The 21,865-nt window shown below is 39.7% G+C and overlaps 1 protein-coding gene across 1 annotated transcript in view; it reads right to left on the bottom strand.

The window, feature by feature from the left end:
* The window catches only part of LOC123377551 (transmembrane 9 superfamily member 2-like), a 38,933-nt gene that overhangs the window by 14,362 nt on the left and 2,706 nt on the right, over window positions 1–21,865 (bottom strand). The window contains exons 3-13 of the mRNA XM_045030597.1: window positions 20,262–20,355; window positions 19,058–19,185; window positions 18,009–18,138; window positions 15,339–15,466; window positions 13,817–13,928; window positions 11,421–11,497; window positions 10,406–10,514; window positions 7,544–7,676; window positions 4,985–5,104; window positions 4,743–4,800; window positions 1,284–1,443 (exon numbers count right to left, since the gene is read on the bottom strand). Coding sequence (XP_044886532.1) covers window positions 1,284–1,443; window positions 4,743–4,800; window positions 4,985–5,104; window positions 7,544–7,676; window positions 10,406–10,514; window positions 11,421–11,497; window positions 13,817–13,928; window positions 15,339–15,466; window positions 18,009–18,138; window positions 19,058–19,185; window positions 20,262–20,355 — 1,249 coding nt within the window. The remainder of the gene's footprint in view (window positions 1–1,283; window positions 1,444–4,742; window positions 4,801–4,984; window positions 5,105–7,543; window positions 7,677–10,405; window positions 10,515–11,420; window positions 11,498–13,816; window positions 13,929–15,338; window positions 15,467–18,008; window positions 18,139–19,057; window positions 19,186–20,261; window positions 20,356–21,865) is intronic.

Genomic DNA, 21,865 nt, shown 5'->3' with positions numbered 1-21,865 from the left:
CTAACAAATTTATTTTAGCATGAGCTTTCGTGAGCTGCAGCTCACTTCTTCGGATGCATAGCATTAAAAGACACTTAAGATGATTTTTTCCTAATATCAGCTCGTTGGAACTTGACATGCTTAACTCTCCCATTATATTTATCCATAAACTGTGCCATAAGTAAGGCTACGTTCTACTCTCAGATATTTTTAGTAAAAGTTCTGGACAGGTCACAGGCAGTAAACAAAAATTCATGGCCAGTGAGCTGTCCATGACTTTTCCTATAAACCCCTAACTAAAACTTGGGCGGGGGGCTGCAAGTGCACGGGGTGGGGTGGTCCGGGGGCACTGCAGGAGGTGGCCCAGGACCCCACTGGTGCTAGGGGAGGAGAGCCAGGCCATGCTTGCTGGTGCTGGGGGAGGGCAACAGCGGCACGGGACTGCCGCTGGGAGCGGGGGTTGGCAGGAGCTCCCTACCTGACTCCGTGTCCCTGCAGCTCCTAAGTGGTGGAGAGTTCAGGGGTCTCCGCGCGCTGCTCCCACCATAAGCGCTGGCTGCGCAGCTCCCATTAACTGGGAACCGCAGCCAATGGCAGCTGCGGGGGGCAGGACATGCAGGCACTGGCAGCATGCAGAGCCCCCTGGCGCCTCCACCGCCTAGTAGCTGCAGAGTCATGCCAGTGGGAGCCGGGGAGCCCCCCACCCTCAACCCCTAGCCCTGAGCCCCCTTCCACACACCCAAACTGCTGTTGCTGGCCACTGCAGAAGTCACAGAAAGTCACAGAATCTGTGACTTCCGTGACAAACTTGCAGCCTTAGCCATAAGCCACATCTCTGAAGATTACAAACTAATACACAAACCAACAAACAGTGATTTTTTTGGAAATTCCACTTCAGTGGTGACCTAGTAAATTTCAACATGTAGAAGGGAGAGGTCTTTAGTTTTTGATGGAATTACTGATTTTCTTCTAGATGTGTTAACAATTCAGAGGACTATAGCACACATACTGTGTAGACAAGAGGAATGTCAATAAAGATGTGTTCTTAGAAGAGAGATCCTGAATGGCCAGAAAAATATTTTGAAAATCAGTTTGTATTCTTGTCCACCATACAAAAAGATCAGAAGTTGGAAAACAGTTCATTTCGGAATGGACAGCCATATGCATCTTAGCCAAATTTTGTTGTTTTGATGTTGACAGCTAACACACTAACACCGCATGGATAAACACTTAATGTTAGAACAGTAGTGGTATTCTGCTGAGTGGCAGATAAGACACCCTTAAACAATGTACTCAAAAACTACCTTTTCTTTGAATCCAAAATATGCACCAATGAAGGTTAATGGGACGGAAATTCCAAACCACATTGCCAGGATAGCAACCAGTGTACCAAAGGGGATGGCAGCTGATGATCCCTTCACCCACAGGATCAGATTCATAATGAAGAAATCAGCAAAGACAATTCTGAAAAAAAAAAAGCCACAATTCTCATTAGCAGCATAAAATCAGAAGAGAATTAAATATTTTAAGGCGGTTCATAAAACTAAAGGATTATGAATATTCACTTGTAATCTATTTCATTCTCTAGTCATGCTATATTGTTTCACCGCTAATACATAAAAAGTGGTAATTATCACTTTTAACAGCTAGTTGTTTTTAATCTTTAGGGTCTTTTAGCAACAAGGCCACTTATTTCGAAGACCTTTAATTGGCTATAAATAAACCAAGGGAACATGAAGAGACTATCACAAAAAACGGTACATGGTGTGTTTTAGCAAATACTCTCTTGACTGTATTGTATTTTGCCAGCCCTTCCTTTCCCATCACTGCTAATTGTCTGGTAATGCTTTTAAATAGCTCTTTTCTAATGAGCCTGTTATTCCTTCTGCCAAATTCAGTCATTGCTGGCAAAACCCACTGTTCAAGATACCACGAACTACATCAGGGCTACCACAGGCTAATCTTAGAAAAAGCTTATTGTTACAGCCAAATCTCTCTTCAGCAGTGGGACACAATACACAAAAAGTGAACAAAAAAAAAAAGTGTGCTAGTTCAACAACATTACATCTTTATACTATTTTAAGAGATTCGCAGTTTCAAAAGGAGCTAAGCTACTGAAGCAAGAGTGTGTTATTTCTTTGATTTAATCAGCACGATACCTTCATTTTTTCAAAATCTATAAAAACAAAGACTATTCAGAGTTTGCTAACCCCTAAAGGCTGGTTTTCTAAGCCTGAAGAAGTCCTCTTTATTTATTTATTTATTTATAATTGGAGATATACCAATCTCCTAGAACTGGAAGGGACCTTGAAAGGTCATTGAGTCCAGCCCCCTGCCTTCACTAGCAGGACCAATTTTTGCCCCAGATCCCTAAGTGGCCTCCTCAAGGATTGAACTCACAGCCCTGGGTTTAGCAGGCCAATGCTCAAACCACTGAGCTATCCTTCCCCCCTTGACAGTCTTCTTGCACTTTTAGTGTAGAATTATGTCACAAAGCAAACAACTTCCTCACCCCATTTTATTCCTCGAAACCTTTCCTTCATTCAAAAAAAAAAAAAAAAAAAGTTTTAAAGACTTCGATTTTGGAAATTAACAAGATTTACGTCATGCTCTCCTGCACCCTCTCCACCTGCTTTCTGAAAATCCTTTCAACAAATGAAACTGAAATCCAGTTTAAATTATTTGAGAGGAGTGATTAAGATTTCAAACACGTCTCATCGAGTAATAAAGCAATAAAATACATTGACAGAGAACCTCATCTGGGAACCTGCATCGATTCTCACCATCCAGGGTACAGGAGAAGCATCAGTCCCAGGAAAGGGCATTGCCAAACGAACCATTCACTGGGACTCATATGGAAGAATTCTTGAAACAGAATTTACACTAGTCTCAGAGGAAGCTACACATTCCACTGTATTGAACAACATCATGCAAAACAAAAGCAGTGGGAAAGCCATTGCACAAATGGTTCCCAAATACTTCTGTGAGTAGCATCCTATAAACGTGCAATCAAATGCAGTTAAAGCAAACCCTGCATGGTATATTTTAGATCTTGTCCATGTCAGTAATCCAATCTCTGCTTCTTCCCTTCCAAAGATAAAGGAAAAATACTCTGTATATAAACTCAGTCTACTGAGTATATAACTGCCTTGGGCTGTTTATGACATTATGCAGTTTCACTGAACAAGCACAGCATAATCAAGACATCTGTTCTTGTTTTACCAATCCCAATCATTCTGCTTCCTCTATGAAACTGAATATATTCTGGAGTTTAAATTATCAGCATGATGTTTTTTCTACAGATAAATACCCTCTGCACTGTGAAGATATCTAAATGACAGCAGGGAGACTGAAGCACATTTTGTTTAGGAATAAGATTTCCACACAGAAATACTACAGATTCAGTTGTTACCCAATACATCAGGTTTCATTCGATCCAATTCTAGTTTATTCAAACCAAGCCATGTTTTATTAATTCTATTTTTCATCTGTCTTCATTCAAAGATAGAGACTTCTACTGAAAACAGATCTTGTTAAACTCCATTCTGAAATAGGTTATCTAGAATAAAAATCTGAAGCCAAATTCAAGATATTTATTGAACACATCAGAAAAATTAATTTAGCTATTCACTAATAATCTCCTATATACATTTATTTTCCACTCTACCACACACCCACCCACCCAGAAAGCTGTGCCAAGGACTACCTCTAATAGGCAACCTTCTGTCTTAAAGGACCACTTCAAATTACCTCTAAGGTTTCCAGTACAATTGTCTATACAACATTAATTTTAAATGATGATATTTTTAGGTACATAGACATAAAAACATAGCCGAAACCCTAGTTTCCAAATGAAATGTTCCGAAACCCAATTTTAAAAGCTATACATGCAGAGCATCATATTGTTCTTCATGAACTATTCTCTTGTCCCGTCTTTAGCAAGATTATTCACTGCAGTAGAACATAGCTGCTATTTTAGTCATAAAAATAATTTTGTATAGAACATTAATGTCCCTATTAAATAGTTTCACCAGAAGAACATTCCAATATATTCAAGATACAAAGAACAAGATAAAGTATTTGTAAATTTAGTTCCTTACTAATGTGGTACAATCTCAGATCTAACCCTACTTTCCGTATATTAAGTATGAATAGTGTGTGACTGACTTCAATGGGGATAGGATCTAGCCCTGATTTACAAAGGTGCCCTAGACAGAATAGCCTTTCCAAAAAGCCACCATAATAAGCCATGCATTCACAATGAAATATAGTCCCTACTATGTTAACATGATTATCTAGAAAATACTCAATGCTGTAACATAAGAGCAGTTGTATTGCATCGGGATTAACTAAATCAGCAACAATACAACTAAGTCAATGGTTCACAAGTTTTTCCATGCCACGACCTCATCTTACAACAACAAAAACCCATGTTTCAGGCCCCACCTCCATAGTGTTGGGACTACTTATGAAGAAAGGGAGGGTGGTCGTGACCCCTAGGTTGAGAAGCCATGCTCTAGAACATTATGCAATTCACAAATTCTCCAAATGCAGGCTGTGATTTACAAGCTTTTCTTCCCACTCTAAGATGTTCTGTGTAGAAAGGAAAATCAAGTAGGGAAGCAATAAAGGCAATGGCACAGCCCTTGAAAAAGAGTTCTGTGCTAAGAAATCAGTATTTTTCTTTATTTGTGGTAATTGAGTTATATACAAGAATACAGAAAAGAACAGTTTCAAAAGAGTAAGGAACAAAAAGTACTAACCCAGGGCACAACAGAGCTGTCAGCAAAACATTTGTCTTCCACTTTTCGCCTCGAAATGCTGAGGAATACGTAAAAATCATTACTATAGTTTCAAACGTAACACCTTTTATAAATATTTTGCAGTATGACAGCAAGGAGCAGATCTGATATCTGAGACATCAGCTCCAACTAGAATTACATATAATGCCTGGCAATTCTGAATTTAACATGCTGTATCATACGAAATAAGCAATGGTACTTACTTTTATACATTCTAGCAGATACATAACCAGCAGGAGTACCCAGCAAGACCCACAGTACAACTGCACAGGTCATCAAAGCTCCTCGGTTGGCAGGAGAAAGAAAGCCAAGGCAAGCTAGAACTAAAGATGTGAAAAGAAAGAATAAGCCATTTGTCAACACATTTTATTAGCAAATTGTAGAACGTACACCATAGCCCACAGGTTTATCCAGTTCACTGAGACAGTATGTGTGTATGTTAACATACACACACATACCAACTAGTCATAACTGCACACCAGTCTGGGCATAACTCTGAACCAAATGCGTGGACATTTTCACCTCATTCTCAAAAGGCAAAGATTCTTGTGGCTAAAAGGCTTCAAGAGAGGCATATGGTTGAAGTCTCTGCTTCTCCAACAACTATACCATGAGATTTCAGCTTGGAAATCAGCTTTCAAAAGCTTAAAGAATGATGCTTCTGTAAGAGTACATTTACTGCATAGGCAACCATAATAGTTTAATACATGCCACAAGAGTTGCCCAGAAAAATAGGCCCAGAGTAGTAAAAGGCAGTGATTTAAGTTTTAAAAAGGTAGTTATAAGAAGCATGAAGATAACAGGACTGGATCTTCAAGTAACTGATTTAGAAACTTTAAACTCCAGACAAAGGCTATCACAGCTCCTCAGGAACAAGGTGGACCATCTGGAAAATAAGGTCCCCGTATTTAAAAAGGAAAAAAAAGGGGGAGGGGGAGTTGGAGTTCTTGAACAAACTGCAAGGGCAACCCCCAAGTTGAACGGCAGTTATTCAGTTACAGACTCCTGCAACTGGTGGTATGTGAAATTTTTGTATTTGGAAATAGACTCCAAGAGCTGTCATGGATTTGGAAGGACCAATTTATGAAGACATAAAAAGGTAAGTTATTATACTTACATTTAAACACATTAGGAAGAGAGAAAAGGATGCTGAACTAGAACTCAGAAAAGTAATGCTCGGTGTGAAATGTTAGTCAGCTAGGAATGAAGTGAGTTGGGGTGAACATTTTCATATTCTGATCTTCTAACAAAAAAAAGAACTGATGAAGTGGAAAGACAAAGTTGCTATTTTCACTGTTAAAAATAATTGACCAACTTTTTAAACTCTAAAAACAGAAGAAGGCCAACAGAATGTTAGAAACCCAGAATTATAATCATACACCTTACATTATTGATTTGTTTCGCCAACCTGTACATGGGTACCCTAACTCGGGCTAGTCAAAGACTATTGGGATTTTGTTGATGTGATTTTTTTTTTAAATTTAAAAACTTGAATACAAAAGTTATTCCTCTCCCCATAAGATATTCATTTCTACTTTTAATGAACAATCAACAAGGCAGAAAAATCGTCACCATCGTCTAGACTTTATGAAGTTTTCCTTGTTGTTTATTGATAATGGTCTTGGCAGAACAGCTACATAATCAGCCTTCAGGCCACTGGCAAGTCTATGCTCTATGGGAGTCAAAAGCTACAGAACTGATGGTTCCTTGTTCATGCTCAGCACCACACAGGAATCTTTATTAAAATTAAAGCTTAAAAACAAGCCAGAAGGGAAAGCCAACATCTTACAGTATGCTGTTAAATATGGCAAGAATATATTTTAGAGGAGGATCAAGGACAAGTGTATACTAACTCTTCTGCTTAACGACCTATGCTAAAAAGGAAAACAGGCTACCCTTTTTTCCTGCATAAGATGTTTATTGATAACAGTGAGTACTGAAGGTCAGTCTGAATTTGCTACCATTTTATCTGGACTTCTATCTGTATTTACTGTAGACCAGTTCTCTGGTCTGAAACATTTAATCAAAGAATTTTTTTTTTGCTTGGCATCAAGATATATGGAAGATAATGTTTTGCTGGTACATACAATTTAGAACAAATGATTTAATACAAAGTGCTATAAAAACATATAAACCTCAGTATGTTCCAGTATTTTACTGTGCAGTAACAAAGGGAGTTGTAAAAGATTTATATGAAACAATGAAATATACTAATTTGTAGGAGATTACAATGTTATGGTTGTATCTAGGTGTTTGTACCAAGCTCAAGTTACATGAGCACTGTCTCAGTGCCATTTTACTGGCACATACTCAAGTTCTTATTTCGGAAAGGCTGTTGCATCAAATTTATCAGAAAAAAATGTGTTCCGGAAAGTGTTAGAGCTTTGATTAAACGTGTTTGAACTTACCTTACTGGGTCCAGGTATTATTGGACCATGAGGAGTAAGTGTGGACTTCTAGTATATTTTTAACAACTCTTAAAAGGGGATTTGGACTGGGGCTACGTCACTTCTATAGATCTAGAGCATGTGAATTAGCCCTAATAGAGAGATGCTGCGAAAATGCTCAAAACACTATTTGCAATAGTGTTATTACAGTGATCTGGGTCGTTACTATAAGCAAGTGTATTTTTCTTTTCTTAAATAAAGGACTTTGCTACCAGTAAAAAGGATAGACAGCGATGCCAGAAATCATTTCTTGTTTCTTACAATTACACTAACAGAGTGTAAGGACGTAATTTTAATAAACCTAATGATACTTACATAGAGTAATAAATGTCATAATGAAAATTTGCGTTCCTTGACCCAAGAAGACAGATAACAGCATTCCCTTCCTTGGAGGTCTAAATACATCTCCATGAACCAACTTCCAACCAAATTCCTCTTGAGCATCTTCCTGCATAATAGAAACATCTTTATTAAATATACATAATTCAGCAGTGAATACATGCAAGATGTGAAACATGCTTTCAAAGTTTGATTAACTTTCAGTTTGGTTCCAAAGACAGACTAATTGCATTGATTCATCACTCACTGATTTTACTGTCCCCTCATGGTTTACTGAAAGAAATAGGCAAGATTTATGATGAAACTACTTGCCTTTGAGAGTGGCAGAGAAACAATGTAATTAGCAAAGATCCTCAGAAGGTCAATGTGAACATAAAGCAAAACAAAACATTCCATTTAATTTAACTTGGAATACAGCAGTTCACGTTGATTTAAAAAAAACTTATCTCTTTCGCTTGTCTCAAAGTATCTCAGTCTCAGTAACTATAACAGTAAGGAATGACAGGTTTTTTGCTTTACTTCGTAAGTGCAAATTTGGGCTCTCTCTGCTCCAAATATCTTGCCTGTTAATTCTTGAGTTGAGACCATAGTGTTCTTCACCATGTTGCTGTCATGTTGCTAAATAAACTATCAATCTGGAGGAACTAAGCAGCAGCCAACTCTGAAAAACTGGTGGTTTCCAACAAATTTGGCCCATGCTAAAATACCTGTGCCTCATTCAGACAAAGAATGCTGGGTTCCTTACACGTCATCCAGCCTAAATGTAATCAGTAAATATTTCCCTGGGGTGTTTCGTACCAAAAGTCAAACAAACATTCACAGAAAAGAGGTGGGAAGGAAGGGAAACAGAACTGCATGACAACACACAGCAGCTTAGTTAGTGACAAAGACATCTCTTCATTTCCCCTGAAACGTTTTATCATCTTCCCAGTGTGAGGAGCTTTGTGTTCACCTTGTTGATAAATTACTCTCAAGAGCTGAGGGTATGCTAGAAGTGGGATTTTTCTTTTTTAAAATGTGTTTAGAAAACAGTTTTACAGCAAGTGTTATGTTGGCAGGGAAACAGAAACCATAGATCCAGAGTCAGGGAACAGGGAACATGATTATAAAGGTACAACATGGATGAAACGCTTCCAAACTCAGTATAATAATACATTCTTCTCCAGGACAGAAGTCTTCTAGTTGCTCTTTTCCCAAAAGTACAGTGCACTTTGCTATGGGAGTCCACATAAATCTGGTTCTCATTTCCAAAAGCAAGAAGTTTCTGTTATCCTTACTAAGCCTTTTTTCATAAACCAGTAAGTAAACAAAGCATTGGTTTAAAGGTTGTTGCCGGAAACAAATGCTTATTTTTAATTTAGTTCAACTGAATAAATAAATATCCCTTTTTCCAGGATGGACTTCCTAAATGCATGCCTTCTATTCCAATCCAACAGGGGACGAGGCAAACACTTTCTATTGGCACATTTGGAAAGGTTTAACCAGTGAAAGTACATGAGTTAGATTTCCCATGAGAAATTAGTCAGCAAAAATACTTTCCTTGGAAAACAGCAGATTCTGGTACCATCACCAACTTTGCTCTGAAAGTTGATTCATTATCTGTGCTGTATGTCTGAAAAAATCAAATCAAGCTGGGCAACCTGAGCCCCTGATTTGTCTTATGTGAACCAGAGCACTCCTCACTCAATGGAGTTGGATTTTTAGTAAGCCTACTAAGAAGCAAAGGGGTGGTTTTAAAGAGCCCAGGCTCCAGCCCAAGCCAAAGTGTCTGCACTGATATTTTGAGCCCCACAAGCCCAAGTCAATTGACCCAAGCTCAGACTTGCTATCACAGGTTTTTTTATTGCAGTGTAGATGTACCCTAAAAGAAATACTGCATTGGACTTAGAGCCACACTGCCTATGAGAAAGTTCAACTGTTGTTTTCAATACAACTCCACTAAAATGGGAGTTCCATCTGCTTATGCCAGAGCTGAACCTGGTCCCACCATCTAGATGAAATTGCAGTTAGACCACTATTGATAAAAATTCAATGTCCTACTGCAAGCTTGGTATTTCAAACCTGTAAAACAAGTAGGTTTGAAATATGCAATGTTTAGGCCTTAAAATGAAGAGGTGTACATCTACAACTGACGATTACTAGAAAACAACTCTCTAAACGATGTTTTATGTCCATGAACCTCATGCTTTAGGATTTAAAATGTAGAAGTAGTCCTTTCCCCATCAAGTGCACAAATCAAATAAACCTGTTAATAAAATATTTCATTAAGATTATGATAGGACTTCAGAGAGCACATTTGCATTTTTTAAAAAGGAACAAAGTTGTACCAAATTCACTTCAGGTTGATAAATTTAACCAGTAAGAGAAGCAGAATGATTTTGGTTTTTACCATTACAATGGACTCTCAGAAACCTACATATAGCAGTACAGAAATTCTCAGCTTGCCTTTGTAGCCATCACTTGATGCATTAGAGATTTACTTGTTAGTGTCCCTCACTAGGCATCCAAGTATGTGCACAGGCACTCAACATTAAGTTCTCTGAAATATCTGAGTAGCACCCACACCTCACCTTTGCTTACCCCTAAAGTTTGTCCTTCCACATTAAAAGTTTGTCAAATCGAGGTAAAAAAAATCGAGCCTCTTAACCATATCTACACCAAATACTCCCTTCTTTAGACAATCTGAAATTTTAGTAAGGCTATTTATTACTCCCAAAGAGCTGATATGTCTACGTATTACTTATACTGACCCCCAGACTGCATTCAAAACTGTAGTTAATAGATTATTTTTCTTCATAGAAAATGAGATCATCTAAAAACCGTAAGAGTTCTACTCACAGAAGAGTCAATTTGGTTGTATCTTGCAATATCTTTATGAAGAGTCCTCAGTATGATCATAGCCACCATGCCAGATAAGAAGAGAACAATTACGAGGGAATTCATTATGCTGTAGATAAAGAAAAATTCAATGTTTCTATCCGCTTTTTCAGACTTCAGCATATGCACTACAATAGCCATAATATGTGCACATCTAAAGTCTGAAGCACATTTTTGGATATCAAGTTTTTGGGTAAGTCATTATGTCAGGTATTTTAATTGTACTGTTTTCCTCCACAGAAAAAATAAATTATAATAATATGCCATACTTCTATATAACAAATAGGAAAACCTCTGCAAAGCCATTCTGCCGAAGAGCAGAGAATTCTAGATAATCTCAAGCCAACTGGTTTTTACCAAATGGATTTTATATATATGAAATAATCAAATCTATGTAATTCCATTAAACAAATTAGTTACATATTAACTATCAGATGAATTATTTCATATATAATATATATTGCTTTTTTAGCATTTATGTACAGCACAGCATTTTCCTCTTTATTGTACAAATTATACATTAATTCAGAAACAGTTTTTTTTATGCTAAAGAATGTACCAAAAAAGCTCACTGATTGTATTTTTTGTATTTAACAGCAGCAGCTAATATTAAAAACAAAACTTTACCAAATAAAGATCTGTACATCAGAGTAAGCCAGATAGTAATGGTAAGAAAACTGATGGGCAGTCACCTTCCCAAAGCTCTGCAGAACAGGATGATAAAGTAACCTCCATGTTTTTACTTTACTTTTGGATACTAATGGCACATTGCTTTGGTGACATACAATACTTTAGCTGCTCTCAAGAGATCCAAGACTGATAAAAGTTACTTCATATATTGAAACAAGGAAGTTCATTTGCTTGGAAACTAACAGACTTCATTTTACATGTAAGAGTTACATATCCTGAAAACTGCAGGACAAGATCTTTGTGCTTCACTGCAAGATTTAGTCACTCCATAAATTAAAATTTTTACCTAAACCACTGAATGTTGGTATGTGGCATAGACTCCAAGATGTAGTCCCATCTGGAAGCCCACTTTATATCATTTTCCTATAAACAAGTTGAAACAAAACGATTAAACAAAAAAATGGCTTTGGAGGAGTAAAGGTTTTGATGCCACTTCCTAAAATTAGTGAGTATGCATAATCTACTTGACTCCAGTCTTCACCTTAGATACAGGTCTTTTCCCCGCCTTATACTCTTCAATCTCTTCTTCTGACTGCTTTATTTTATGACTTTGTCCTTCTCTGTAACTTATTTTATACTATTCACTGCCTGTAATTTTTGAATTATGTGCAATGTTTTTGGGCACAGTTTATATTGATCAGTGTTCTTCAGAGTAAAATTATACAACATAAGATTGAACTCACCTCTTCATGTGAGTTCATCAAACTACTCCGTGAAGTTACCATCTCACAATTTAGTAAATAGGTCATGATTCGCTGGATCATATTTTCAGAAAACTGTGCGCAATTTACTATTTTAGCATCCAACTGAACTTTTGTATGTGCTGTATGCAAACAGCAAGTGCACAAATGTGTATTTTTGCACAGGTCTGAAAGCCCAACCCTTCAAAATGGGTTAAGATGTCAGTCTATCATGGCGTCATTACCAAAAGTCAACTGCTGTAGAACAGAGTGCAGACTTCTGTCTCCTCAGTGTGCAGGCTGCAAGATCAGACTGACAAAACAGTGGCCAACCTAAAACAATGCAGGTGCATAACAAATCATGAAGCCATTACTATTTAAGAAATGGGCTTAGTTTACTTTTGAAAAGTAAGTGTCCTGGATCCATAACAGTCACTATTGACTTGACTGGTTTATTAATTTAAATTTTAAATAAATAGCAGCCTTTTTTCCTTAGAAAAATACATTCTGTCTATATCTAAAGTAAAGCTTAATGACAGCAAACTGCAGATAGCCAATTTTAAGTGTACCTGATATTTAAGATGTAAATAGTGACATCTGCTGGAAATATCTGAACTAGCAGGAATTATCGACTCTTGCTGAAAGAACCGATGTCCCAAATGCATAACGCATTTTGCAAATTACTGAACATTGACATTACAATTACAATTTGCAATTTATCCTCAAGATTTAAACATGTTAATAGACAGGAGGCTCATCCATGTAGTAAAATCAGCAAGTCTAAGGATAGCTCAAGGGAAAAATCCAAGGCTCTATATTTTATTACCTCAAGGTCATAGGTTCGAGTCAACTTCAGATGGGTGGATAATGAAAGCTACTATCATATGACAGCTGTATGGCTGCCTTTGCAAAATGAACTAGTGCTCTCAGTCCAATTCCTAGTAGACAGGTGTCTTACATCACAAAAACAAACCATAATTGCCACTTCTTAGGGTAGGCTGAACCCTAAGGTACCAATTTTTGAAGCAACAGGGAAACTGAACTATCCTCACACCCATAAGAGTTTACTTTTCAGATTAGGGTAAAAGCACATTCACAAGTACAATTTGCTACTTACTGCCTGTGATGTATTAGGTGAAATAAGGACTCTGTTTTCAAAGCCACTTATCAAGTAGTTAATTTAGTGCTTGCAAGTGTCTGGGTAATATTATAACAAAGGCACTTTCAAATCAGATGGACAGCAACTCAGTGGACAAGAACTAAGAAAATATGCTCACTATAAACTGATTCATTAAAGCAGGTAAATTATAAAATCAAAAATGTCTCCAAGAAAATATATTTATATATAAACTTTCTCCAATATGAGGGTTGCTTAAGTTAGCAATCCACTATGAACAGTGACTATGTAGAAGAGTTACATGAACCAATAGCTCTGTTCCCTGTGTTTAGAGCTGAATTTGCCAACTTTAATGCCAAATCTAAGTTTTACTTAATTTTACTCCTATTAACACTGAAGAGCCAATGAAGCTCCAGAAGAGTGACCTGGATTCCATTTCCTTCTTAACCATCAGAAAGACAGTTAAAGTTCCAGTTGCAGATTAAAATTTGAGGACAGGTGGATTGCTCTGTTGTAACTGAAGACATAATTTAACCTGTAATATTTTCAATATTGATGACACATGATCAAAGAAAAGCCCTGAGTGGCTTTCAAACTCAGAGTTGGTAGTTAAAGCCATCTTTTTACTTGCAAACAGAGAAATTTGCTTCTGGAAGTAATTTTTCACAGTGCTCTCCTACTGCATTCTGAACTTTGGGGCTGGATGTTTAATATTTCTTAGCTACAGAACTGCTTACATTCCCAAGTTGTTCCTCAGACACTTTAATATTCATAAAACTGTATTAAAACAGGGGAAACATTTATACTGAATAAATACATAACTACCAGAAAGAACCTGGATCCAAACAATTTAGGAGATTTGTTCCAAAACATTAATATACTTACTTCAAATTTCACAGAGTAAGTGTAGATCAAATCCAGTTTGTTCGTGAATTTACCAGGAATCTCCATAGGGGGACCTCCACAATTTAAATTGTTTTTATCTGTATGTTTGTAGCTAGTAAGACAGAAATTTTAAATAAGATTCATACCAGCTGGATTGGGTAGAGAACTTCACAGTTATTTAATAGTAATTAAGACTAATATGTGAAACATTTGGCCATCTAACTTTTTTTTTAATCTTTTCCCACCAGTTTTATAATTTCTTTATTGAGAACAGGCCTTCCTGTTCCCACCATCAAAATGGACTTCACCTCTGAACATGTGAAGGGTTTGGTTTGAGGGTTTAGAACAGGGTGGGCAAACTAATTGGTCTGAAGGCCACATCAGGGTATGGAAATTATATGGCGGGCCATGAATGTTCACGAAATTGGGGGTACGGATGCGGGAGTGGGTGAGGCCAGAAATGAGAAGTTCAGAGTGTGGGAGGGGGGTCCAGGCGGGGGTGCAGGCTCTGAGGTGGGACTGGGACCGAGGAGTTCAGAGGATGGGGGGGGCTCCAGTTGTGGGTGCAGGCGCTGGGGTGGGGCTGTGGATGAGGGGTTTGGGGTACAAGAGGGGGCTCTGGGTTGGGATCAAGGGGTTCAGAGGGTATGAGGAGGGGAGCTGAGGGACGGATCAAAAGGTCTAACGGGCCAGATGTGGCCCGCAGACCGTAGTTTGCCCACCCTGCTTTAGAAAGTTAGAGCAAACATGGTTCAGCCATTTCTGATTATAAGGATAATAGGAAAACACATCTCCCTATTATTCAATATTCTTGCCACAGCCCTGTAGCCAAATCTGATGTGAAGAGAAAGCTGAAGAAGTACGCCAGAGAAATTGCCTTCATTTAATAGTGCTCTTTGAATGTTCTAATGAGTCAGTTTTATTACCACTAAACATAAGAATGGCCATAAAGGATCAGACCAATGGTCCATCTAGCCCACTATCCTGTCTTCCAATAACGGCCAATGCCAGAGGCTCCAAAGGAAATGAACAGAATAGGGAAATCATCCAGTCCCAGCATCTGGCAGTCAGAGGCCTAGGGACACCCAAGGCATAGGGTTGCACCCATGACCATCTTGGATAATAGCCAATGATGGACTTATCCTCCAGGAACTTATCTAATTTCTTTTCTGGACCCAGTTATAGTTTTAGCCTTCACAACATCCTATGGCAATGAGTTCCACAGGGTGACTGTGTTGTATGAAGAAGTACGTCCTTTTGTTTTAAGCCCGTTGACTATTAATTTAATTGGATGACCCCTGGTTCTTGTGTTCTATTCATTTTCTCCACACCATTCATTTTTACTTTTAAAAAGTAAAGTAAGGAAGATGCATCAACGTATTCAAAGATTTACAATAGTCAACAGATCACAGACATTTCTTCAGAAAGACTGAAATTGGTTTATTTCAACTGTAATTTCTAGCTTCCCTACGCATGGTTGAAGACACTGAAGCACATTAAAATGGCATGTACTAGTAATTACCTTTTTGGATCCAGTCTTGCCATTACCAGTCTTGCTCCAGGCCAGCTTTCATCTTTCCCGCTATGGTACATGATTGTAATGTCAACATGGTTGAAGAGATAGAAAGTGTCCCACTTGTGAAACTGAGACTGCAAAATATTAGAGGTTTGAAAAACACTGTGGTCAAAGATCCAAGTACTCCAAAATAAAAGAATACTGGGGGCGAGTGGGGGGGAGACACAGAAGGAGTGGAGGAATGAGGAGTATTTTCTATATATTCTCAAAATAGACATTAGAAAGGTAACAAATCTACAAAAACCAAAGAAAATAAAGGTAATGAATAAACTTTGTATTCCACAAGGTTTAAAGCAGTCTACATCAGCCTTGCAAGGTCATCACACTCCAGTCCAGATTTAAAAGTCTACTCCACTCTTTATTATCTCCATGTAACCCACACTAACTGTAGCTCTTTGTCCCCCCTCTAGTTGCTAGAGCAGAGATTCCCAGAGGGCACAGAGGAACCTGGGGGGAGGTGGGTGCATGGTGGGGCCCAGGCCAGCCCTCACACAGGGTGGGGAGGGACCACCACCCAGCCCCTTCCCTCACCCCCAGCTCTGCTCCAGTCCCTGGCTCCCGGCCCTACTCCTGTCCCATCTCCAGCCTTGGTGCAGCTCCGCACATAGCCCCAGGCCTGGCTGTCGGCCATCACCATAGCCAGGTTGCAACTCCACTCTCACCCGCCGGTTCAGCCCCTGGCCACGGCTCCGTCCCTAGCCCCGCAGCTGGCCCCAGACCTACCCCTAGCTGTGACCCTAGCCTCAGCCCCTTTACCCCTGTCCACATCATCTTCCACCCACAAGCCACAGCCCTGCTCTCAGCCACGGTGGGATGCAGAGAGGGCAGGGGCCGTGACCCTCAAAAGTTTGGGGATCACTGGGCTAGAGCATAGACATGTGAGTACCATCTCTAACCTAACTCATGTGGTTCTTCAGCTGAATAGTCTATTACTCCTGGGGGAATTCTGCATCACTGCGCTTGTGCGGAATTCATGGCCCCTGCAGATTTTGCTTCCCTGCAGAAAAATGACTTCTGACAGGGAAGCCACAAAAACGGTCATGCCCCCCGTCCCCAGCAGTGCAGGCACGTTGGTTTGGGCACCCAGCGCAGCCAATAAAGACATAAATCACCATGGGGGTGGGGGCAGGTAGTCGTGCATGTGAGAGAGAGAGACAGAGACAGACAGAGACACTCTTGTTCGCTATTGTGGCACGCTCGACGTGGAGGGGAGGCTCTGTTCCCTCAGACAGAGCAAAAATGTAGTAGCCTGCCTGCTTAGTTATTTGTTCTTAGTGAATACCCCCAGGAGTATAAAACAGTTGTAAAAATGTTAGGCCCCTTTACTCTGCTAGAGTAATGTAAGGGAGCCTTATTATAAAGGACAGTATGGCCTTATAAATGCTTAGTCACTAAATGCTTTATAGTGATTAGAACTGGTCTAAATTTTTGGACTGAAAAAAATGTGCTCCATGAACTGTTTACTACTGACATTTCTGGAGATGGTCAGTAGCCAGTATAAATTGTGAGTTTCAATCCCCAGCCCTCACTTGCTCTTCAGTTGCCTATGATGTAACACTGAGCATATGGCTGCTTATATTTGTTGACTAATAACTAGAAGTAAAGGGTCAATATTAGCTACATTACTATTAGACAAAGGGGGGTTGGTGATTTCCTCCAGTGCTCCCCACTCCCATTCTCCATCCATTGTATTGTAGTTTAAATTACCAAAATATTTTAGATCTATTATTCAATTCCCGCAGATGACCAATCCAGAGGTGATGTTAAATTTACACTAGCAAGCTTTCTGACCATCAATCACTATTGGTGCATTTCCACTGGCAATAGCAATGATGGAAGCAGCAGTGCATATCGGAACACCTAATTTTGTAACCATCGTTAGCCACTGGTAATAACAATGCAGCTACTTTTTAAAAAACACATACTGAATCCTCTCTATTCTATAGCTTCCACTACTGCTATTGCTCCTGGAGCTGCAATAGTGATAAATGACAACAGATTTTGCCCAAACTATTAAAAATTCCCCTCAGCCAGAGCCTAAACATGAAGTTTCGTCCCAAAATGTATTTCAGAACGTTTAAACCCAGGCTATACCAGGAAGTGATGTATGAAGCTATTTTGCACTTTTAACTATAGTAACAACAACAACGAGTCCGGTGGCACCTTAAAGACTAACTGATTTATTTGGGCATAAGCTTTCGTGGGTAAAAAACCTCACTTCTAAAAACCCACAAAACCTTATGCCCAAATAAATCAGTTAGTCTTTAAGGTGCCACCGGACTCCTTGTTGTTTTTGTAGATACAGACTAACACGGCTACCCCCTGATACTTAACTATAGTGTTTACTACAAACTGCAGCACAACCACATAATGTATATAAATGGAGGAACGTTTGATTACATATAGGTGTGCTTACCTTTGAAAATGCACATACTGTAGAGCTTATTTAACTATATTTGTGTTTTGTATATCAAGCCTGTTGTACACTCTGTAAGCACACAGTTATTAAAAACAAAAAAACATGACAAAGACTAACGAGGACATGACCCCAACACCACAGCTTTGTAGCTAGCCCCATATCTGGCCATATTAAAGAAATAAGCTCTCACCACTTACATCAATAATGCAAGCATCTTTAACTCTGCCATCTGTAGTAATAAAACATCCTATTGGAAATCCCGGATTACAGTATTTGTGTTCATCTTCCACTTGGTAACACCATGTTACAGGCATATTATCAATAATCCTAGACAAAGAAATTTTAAACAGGCAACTCCTTAGTAAGAAATGTTATCTAATTATTCCGTTATTTTTAAGTTACATTTCATATGCAAATAAAAGCAACAAGGTTTTGGTTTGGTCTCAAAGACAGGGCCGCCCAGAGGATTCCGGGGGCCCGGGGTCTTCGGCGGCGGGGGGCCCTTCCGTTCCGGGACCCGCCGCCGAAGTGCCCCGAAGACCCGCGGCGGGAGCCCCCTGCCGCCGAATTACCGCTGAAGCGGGACCCGCCGCTGAAGTGCAGCACGGTCTTCGGCGGTAATTCGGCGGGGAGGGTCCCCGCCGCGGGTCTTCAGGGCACTTCAGCGGCGGGTCCCGGAGCGGAAGGGGCCCCCCGCCGCCGAAGACCGGGCTGCGCTTCGGCGGCGGGTCCCGCTTCCCCCCCGCCCCAGCCCCAGCCTCTTACCCCTGGCTCCCTCCTCACCCGGAGTCTCAGCGCCTCGCCGGAACAGCCGCAGCGTGTGGCCGGTGGGGCCTGAGCCCCGTCCCGCTCAGAGCCGCGTGGTGAGGGGGCGGGGCTGGGAGCTCCACGCCGAGCGGAGGGAGCTGAGCTCAGCCCGGAGCTCCCAGCCCCGCCCCCTCACCACGCGGCTCTGAGCGGGGCGGGGCTCAGGGGCCCCGGCGGAGACTCGGCGCTTGATGCGCTGAGGCTCCAGGAGAGGGGCGGAGGCGGGAGCCTCCGCTGTTCTCTTGGGGGCCCCTGCGGAGCCCGGGGCAAATTGCCCCCTTTGCCCCCCCCTCTGGGCGGCCCTGCTCAAAGAATAATATATTACAGGACAATTACTGGATAGAAGAAAGATAAAAGTGTCACCTTTCAGAACAACTCATTACATTATGTTAATTTTCATTTCTCTGTTCATAGTTCAAAACAGGATGTCTGAACTCACCAGTGATGTTGATAATTCAATTGCATTCCTTTCTTCAAGAAAGCCAGTTTATTTTTGTCATCACTTTTTTCTGGGTCATATGATTTTGTACAAGCTATCTTGCATGTTTCTGGTCTGTTAAACGTAAACTGTTACCAAAACACACAAAAAGAGACATTTTAAAATTTTGTTCCCAGAGTACCTTTTTAAAAAGCCATTATTTTTCAAGCAAAGTTTATTTTTCATCTAGATCTTATCCTATCCCACTAAAAAGAATTCTTGAAGCTGAAGTTGGTTTCATATCAGCAGTTTCAACTCAGTTTGAGAACCAACGCTTATGTACAACTTCTGCAAAATATTCATCTGTACATTCCTAAAAGCACATAAATCTCTACAATTAGAATAATCCAAGTAAACAACTATTTGAAATGTCAACCATAAGGTTTTTAAAAATAATCCGCTTGCAAATTGATGAAGTATTGCATCAGTAAAGAGAGCAATCACATTAGCTTTACTTAGCACAATGTATCATGAAATTACCCATGTTACCAACAATGCCCCTTTTGTATACTATGTTTTAATTTCAGCTGCTATAGAGCATGACAAACTATGATGCAATGCTGGCAAATTGCAGCAGCACAGTGGACATTTCCTGCTGAAGCGCACTTTTCCATTAAGGAAGTGTTTTCACACATTTATATTTCTAATCTGGTTTTACAGTGTGGTTAGAATTTATAGTTGTTAGTTAACACGTTACAACACAATTAAAAATCTTAGGATATACAAGCCCTAAAAGTGAGTGAAAGTTATTGCTCACAAGTACCGGTATTCTGAATGGCTTGTGGGCCATTTTTATATTGCCACATCACACCAATAGCTCTACCAAATTGTGTGTGCAAAGGTAACTATACTGAGGACCAAACTAACTTCCACTGTATGTTGCCCAAAATTTTGCACATATGCGTACTTGAATAATCTCTGTAAAATATACAATTAAATACTCTTGGAAAAAGTGTTAGCAGGTTAGGATGGAATTCTCAATTCCCATGCACTAAGTTAACAATGACCAAGATACTGCTTTATAGTGACAGTACAAAATCCATAGTTATTATCTCCTTGCTTTCTATGATCTGAATATTATGGAAGGAGAGTTTGTTTTTTTTAAAGTGGGTTAAGACTGCAACTACCAAGTGTAACCACAATCACTTTGGATGGCTTGAATAACCTTATATGGTGATGATGCTATTCTTTCTCCAAACAGGATTTGTCCAAGATTTTCTGAAGGCCTTTTTTCTTTCTCATCTTGACAGAAGTCAAAACTGGAAAAAAAAATATAGAGTCTTTAATGTTAATACATTTTAGGCTGAAATTTACAGTTACAAAATAAATCAATTTTTTAAGCGATATCTTTGATACAGGAGTTTTCATGAGGTTTTTTTTAAACCAACAATGCTTAATATACCATTGAAAATCTGACTTCAAATGCAGACAGATGAGGTACAATTCACTGCACAAAAGTAACTTTTTTAATCAGTCACCAACGCACTCCATAGTTCCAGCAATATTGTTTAAAATATATACTGTAAGATTGTAGTCAAAGTGCCGTTTTCAGACAGCAATTGAAGTAATATAAGTTCCAGGTTAAAAGAAGTAAGAAAATCATACAAAGCGCTATTGGCATGACATAATGCCAAATGAAGATTTAAAAAAAAAAATCCCTTAAAGATGGAAAATAATTAACATGGAAAGTGTATATTCTGAGGGACAAATCTGATGGCTTTTATACCAGTATGCAAAAAAGATCCATTCACCTGTCCAGAAATCCCCCTTTACTTGAAACAGTTAAAGGCAGGGAAATATAACTATTCATGATCTCTGTGGTTACATCTACATTATTAAAAAAACACACTTGAAACTAGTTAATAAGAAGCTTTCCCTAACCAATGTGTGGGCCTAAGCCACCAATTTCTGCAGAATTTAATGCAATACTTGTGTAGAGTACGGCCAGACTACCCGCCGGATCGGCGGGTAGCGATCGATCTATTGCGTCTCATCTAGACGCGATGTATCGATCCCCAAATGCTCTCCCGTCGACTCCGGAACTCCACCAGGGCGAGTGGCAGTAGCGGAGTCGACGGGGGAGCCGCGGCTGTCGATCCCGCATCGTGAGGACGGGAGGTAAGTCGAAATAAGATACACAACTTCAGGTACGGGAATAGCGTAGCTGAAGTCGACGTATCTTAGATCCACCCGCCCCCACCACCAGCGTAGACCAGGCAGTAGTGTTGTTTTACTGAGCCAGCCTCCAGCATCTCTGCAGCTATTTATTGCTTTTCCAAGGAAGAGCAGAGTAAAGTTTACGAGAATATCACTTGTTATTCCCCAGTGTGTTCAGCAGTAAAATTTAAGAATCACACAAATTTCACACTTCTACTTGGCAAAGCTACAAGCAATAGCAAAGGCAGGCAGTAACATTCTTCACAGAAAAAGACCAAAAAAATCCCCCCCCCCCCCCAAAAAACGAAAAAGCAGAGGTTGGGGGCGTAACAGAGTAATGAAGACCTCCTTCCTCTTCACAGCAACCAGGAGGCACTGGGAGAAAAGAGACAGAAAGCTGTAGTCTTACAGCAGATAGCTGATACATTTGAAATTCACCCCCACTTTATCTAATAGATGTCTACATAGAACTCCAAAGCAGGACCCAGGGACAAAACCCCAATAGAAAACCCTGCAATTTCCCCTCTTTCCCAATAGTGTAGGGGTTGAATTACTTAGCAGGACATAGCTAGTGAACCCCGATAACTCCACCAATTGTCATCTTTCATAGCT

Source organism: Mauremys mutica, chromosome 9 (genome assembly GCF_020497125.1).
Source record: "Mauremys mutica isolate MM-2020 ecotype Southern chromosome 9, ASM2049712v1, whole genome shotgun sequence".
NCBI lineage: Eukaryota > Metazoa > Chordata > Testudines > Geoemydidae > Mauremys > Mauremys mutica.
The sequence above is the reverse complement of the archived record's forward strand: the minus strand, read 5'-3'. Positions and strand labels throughout refer to the sequence as shown.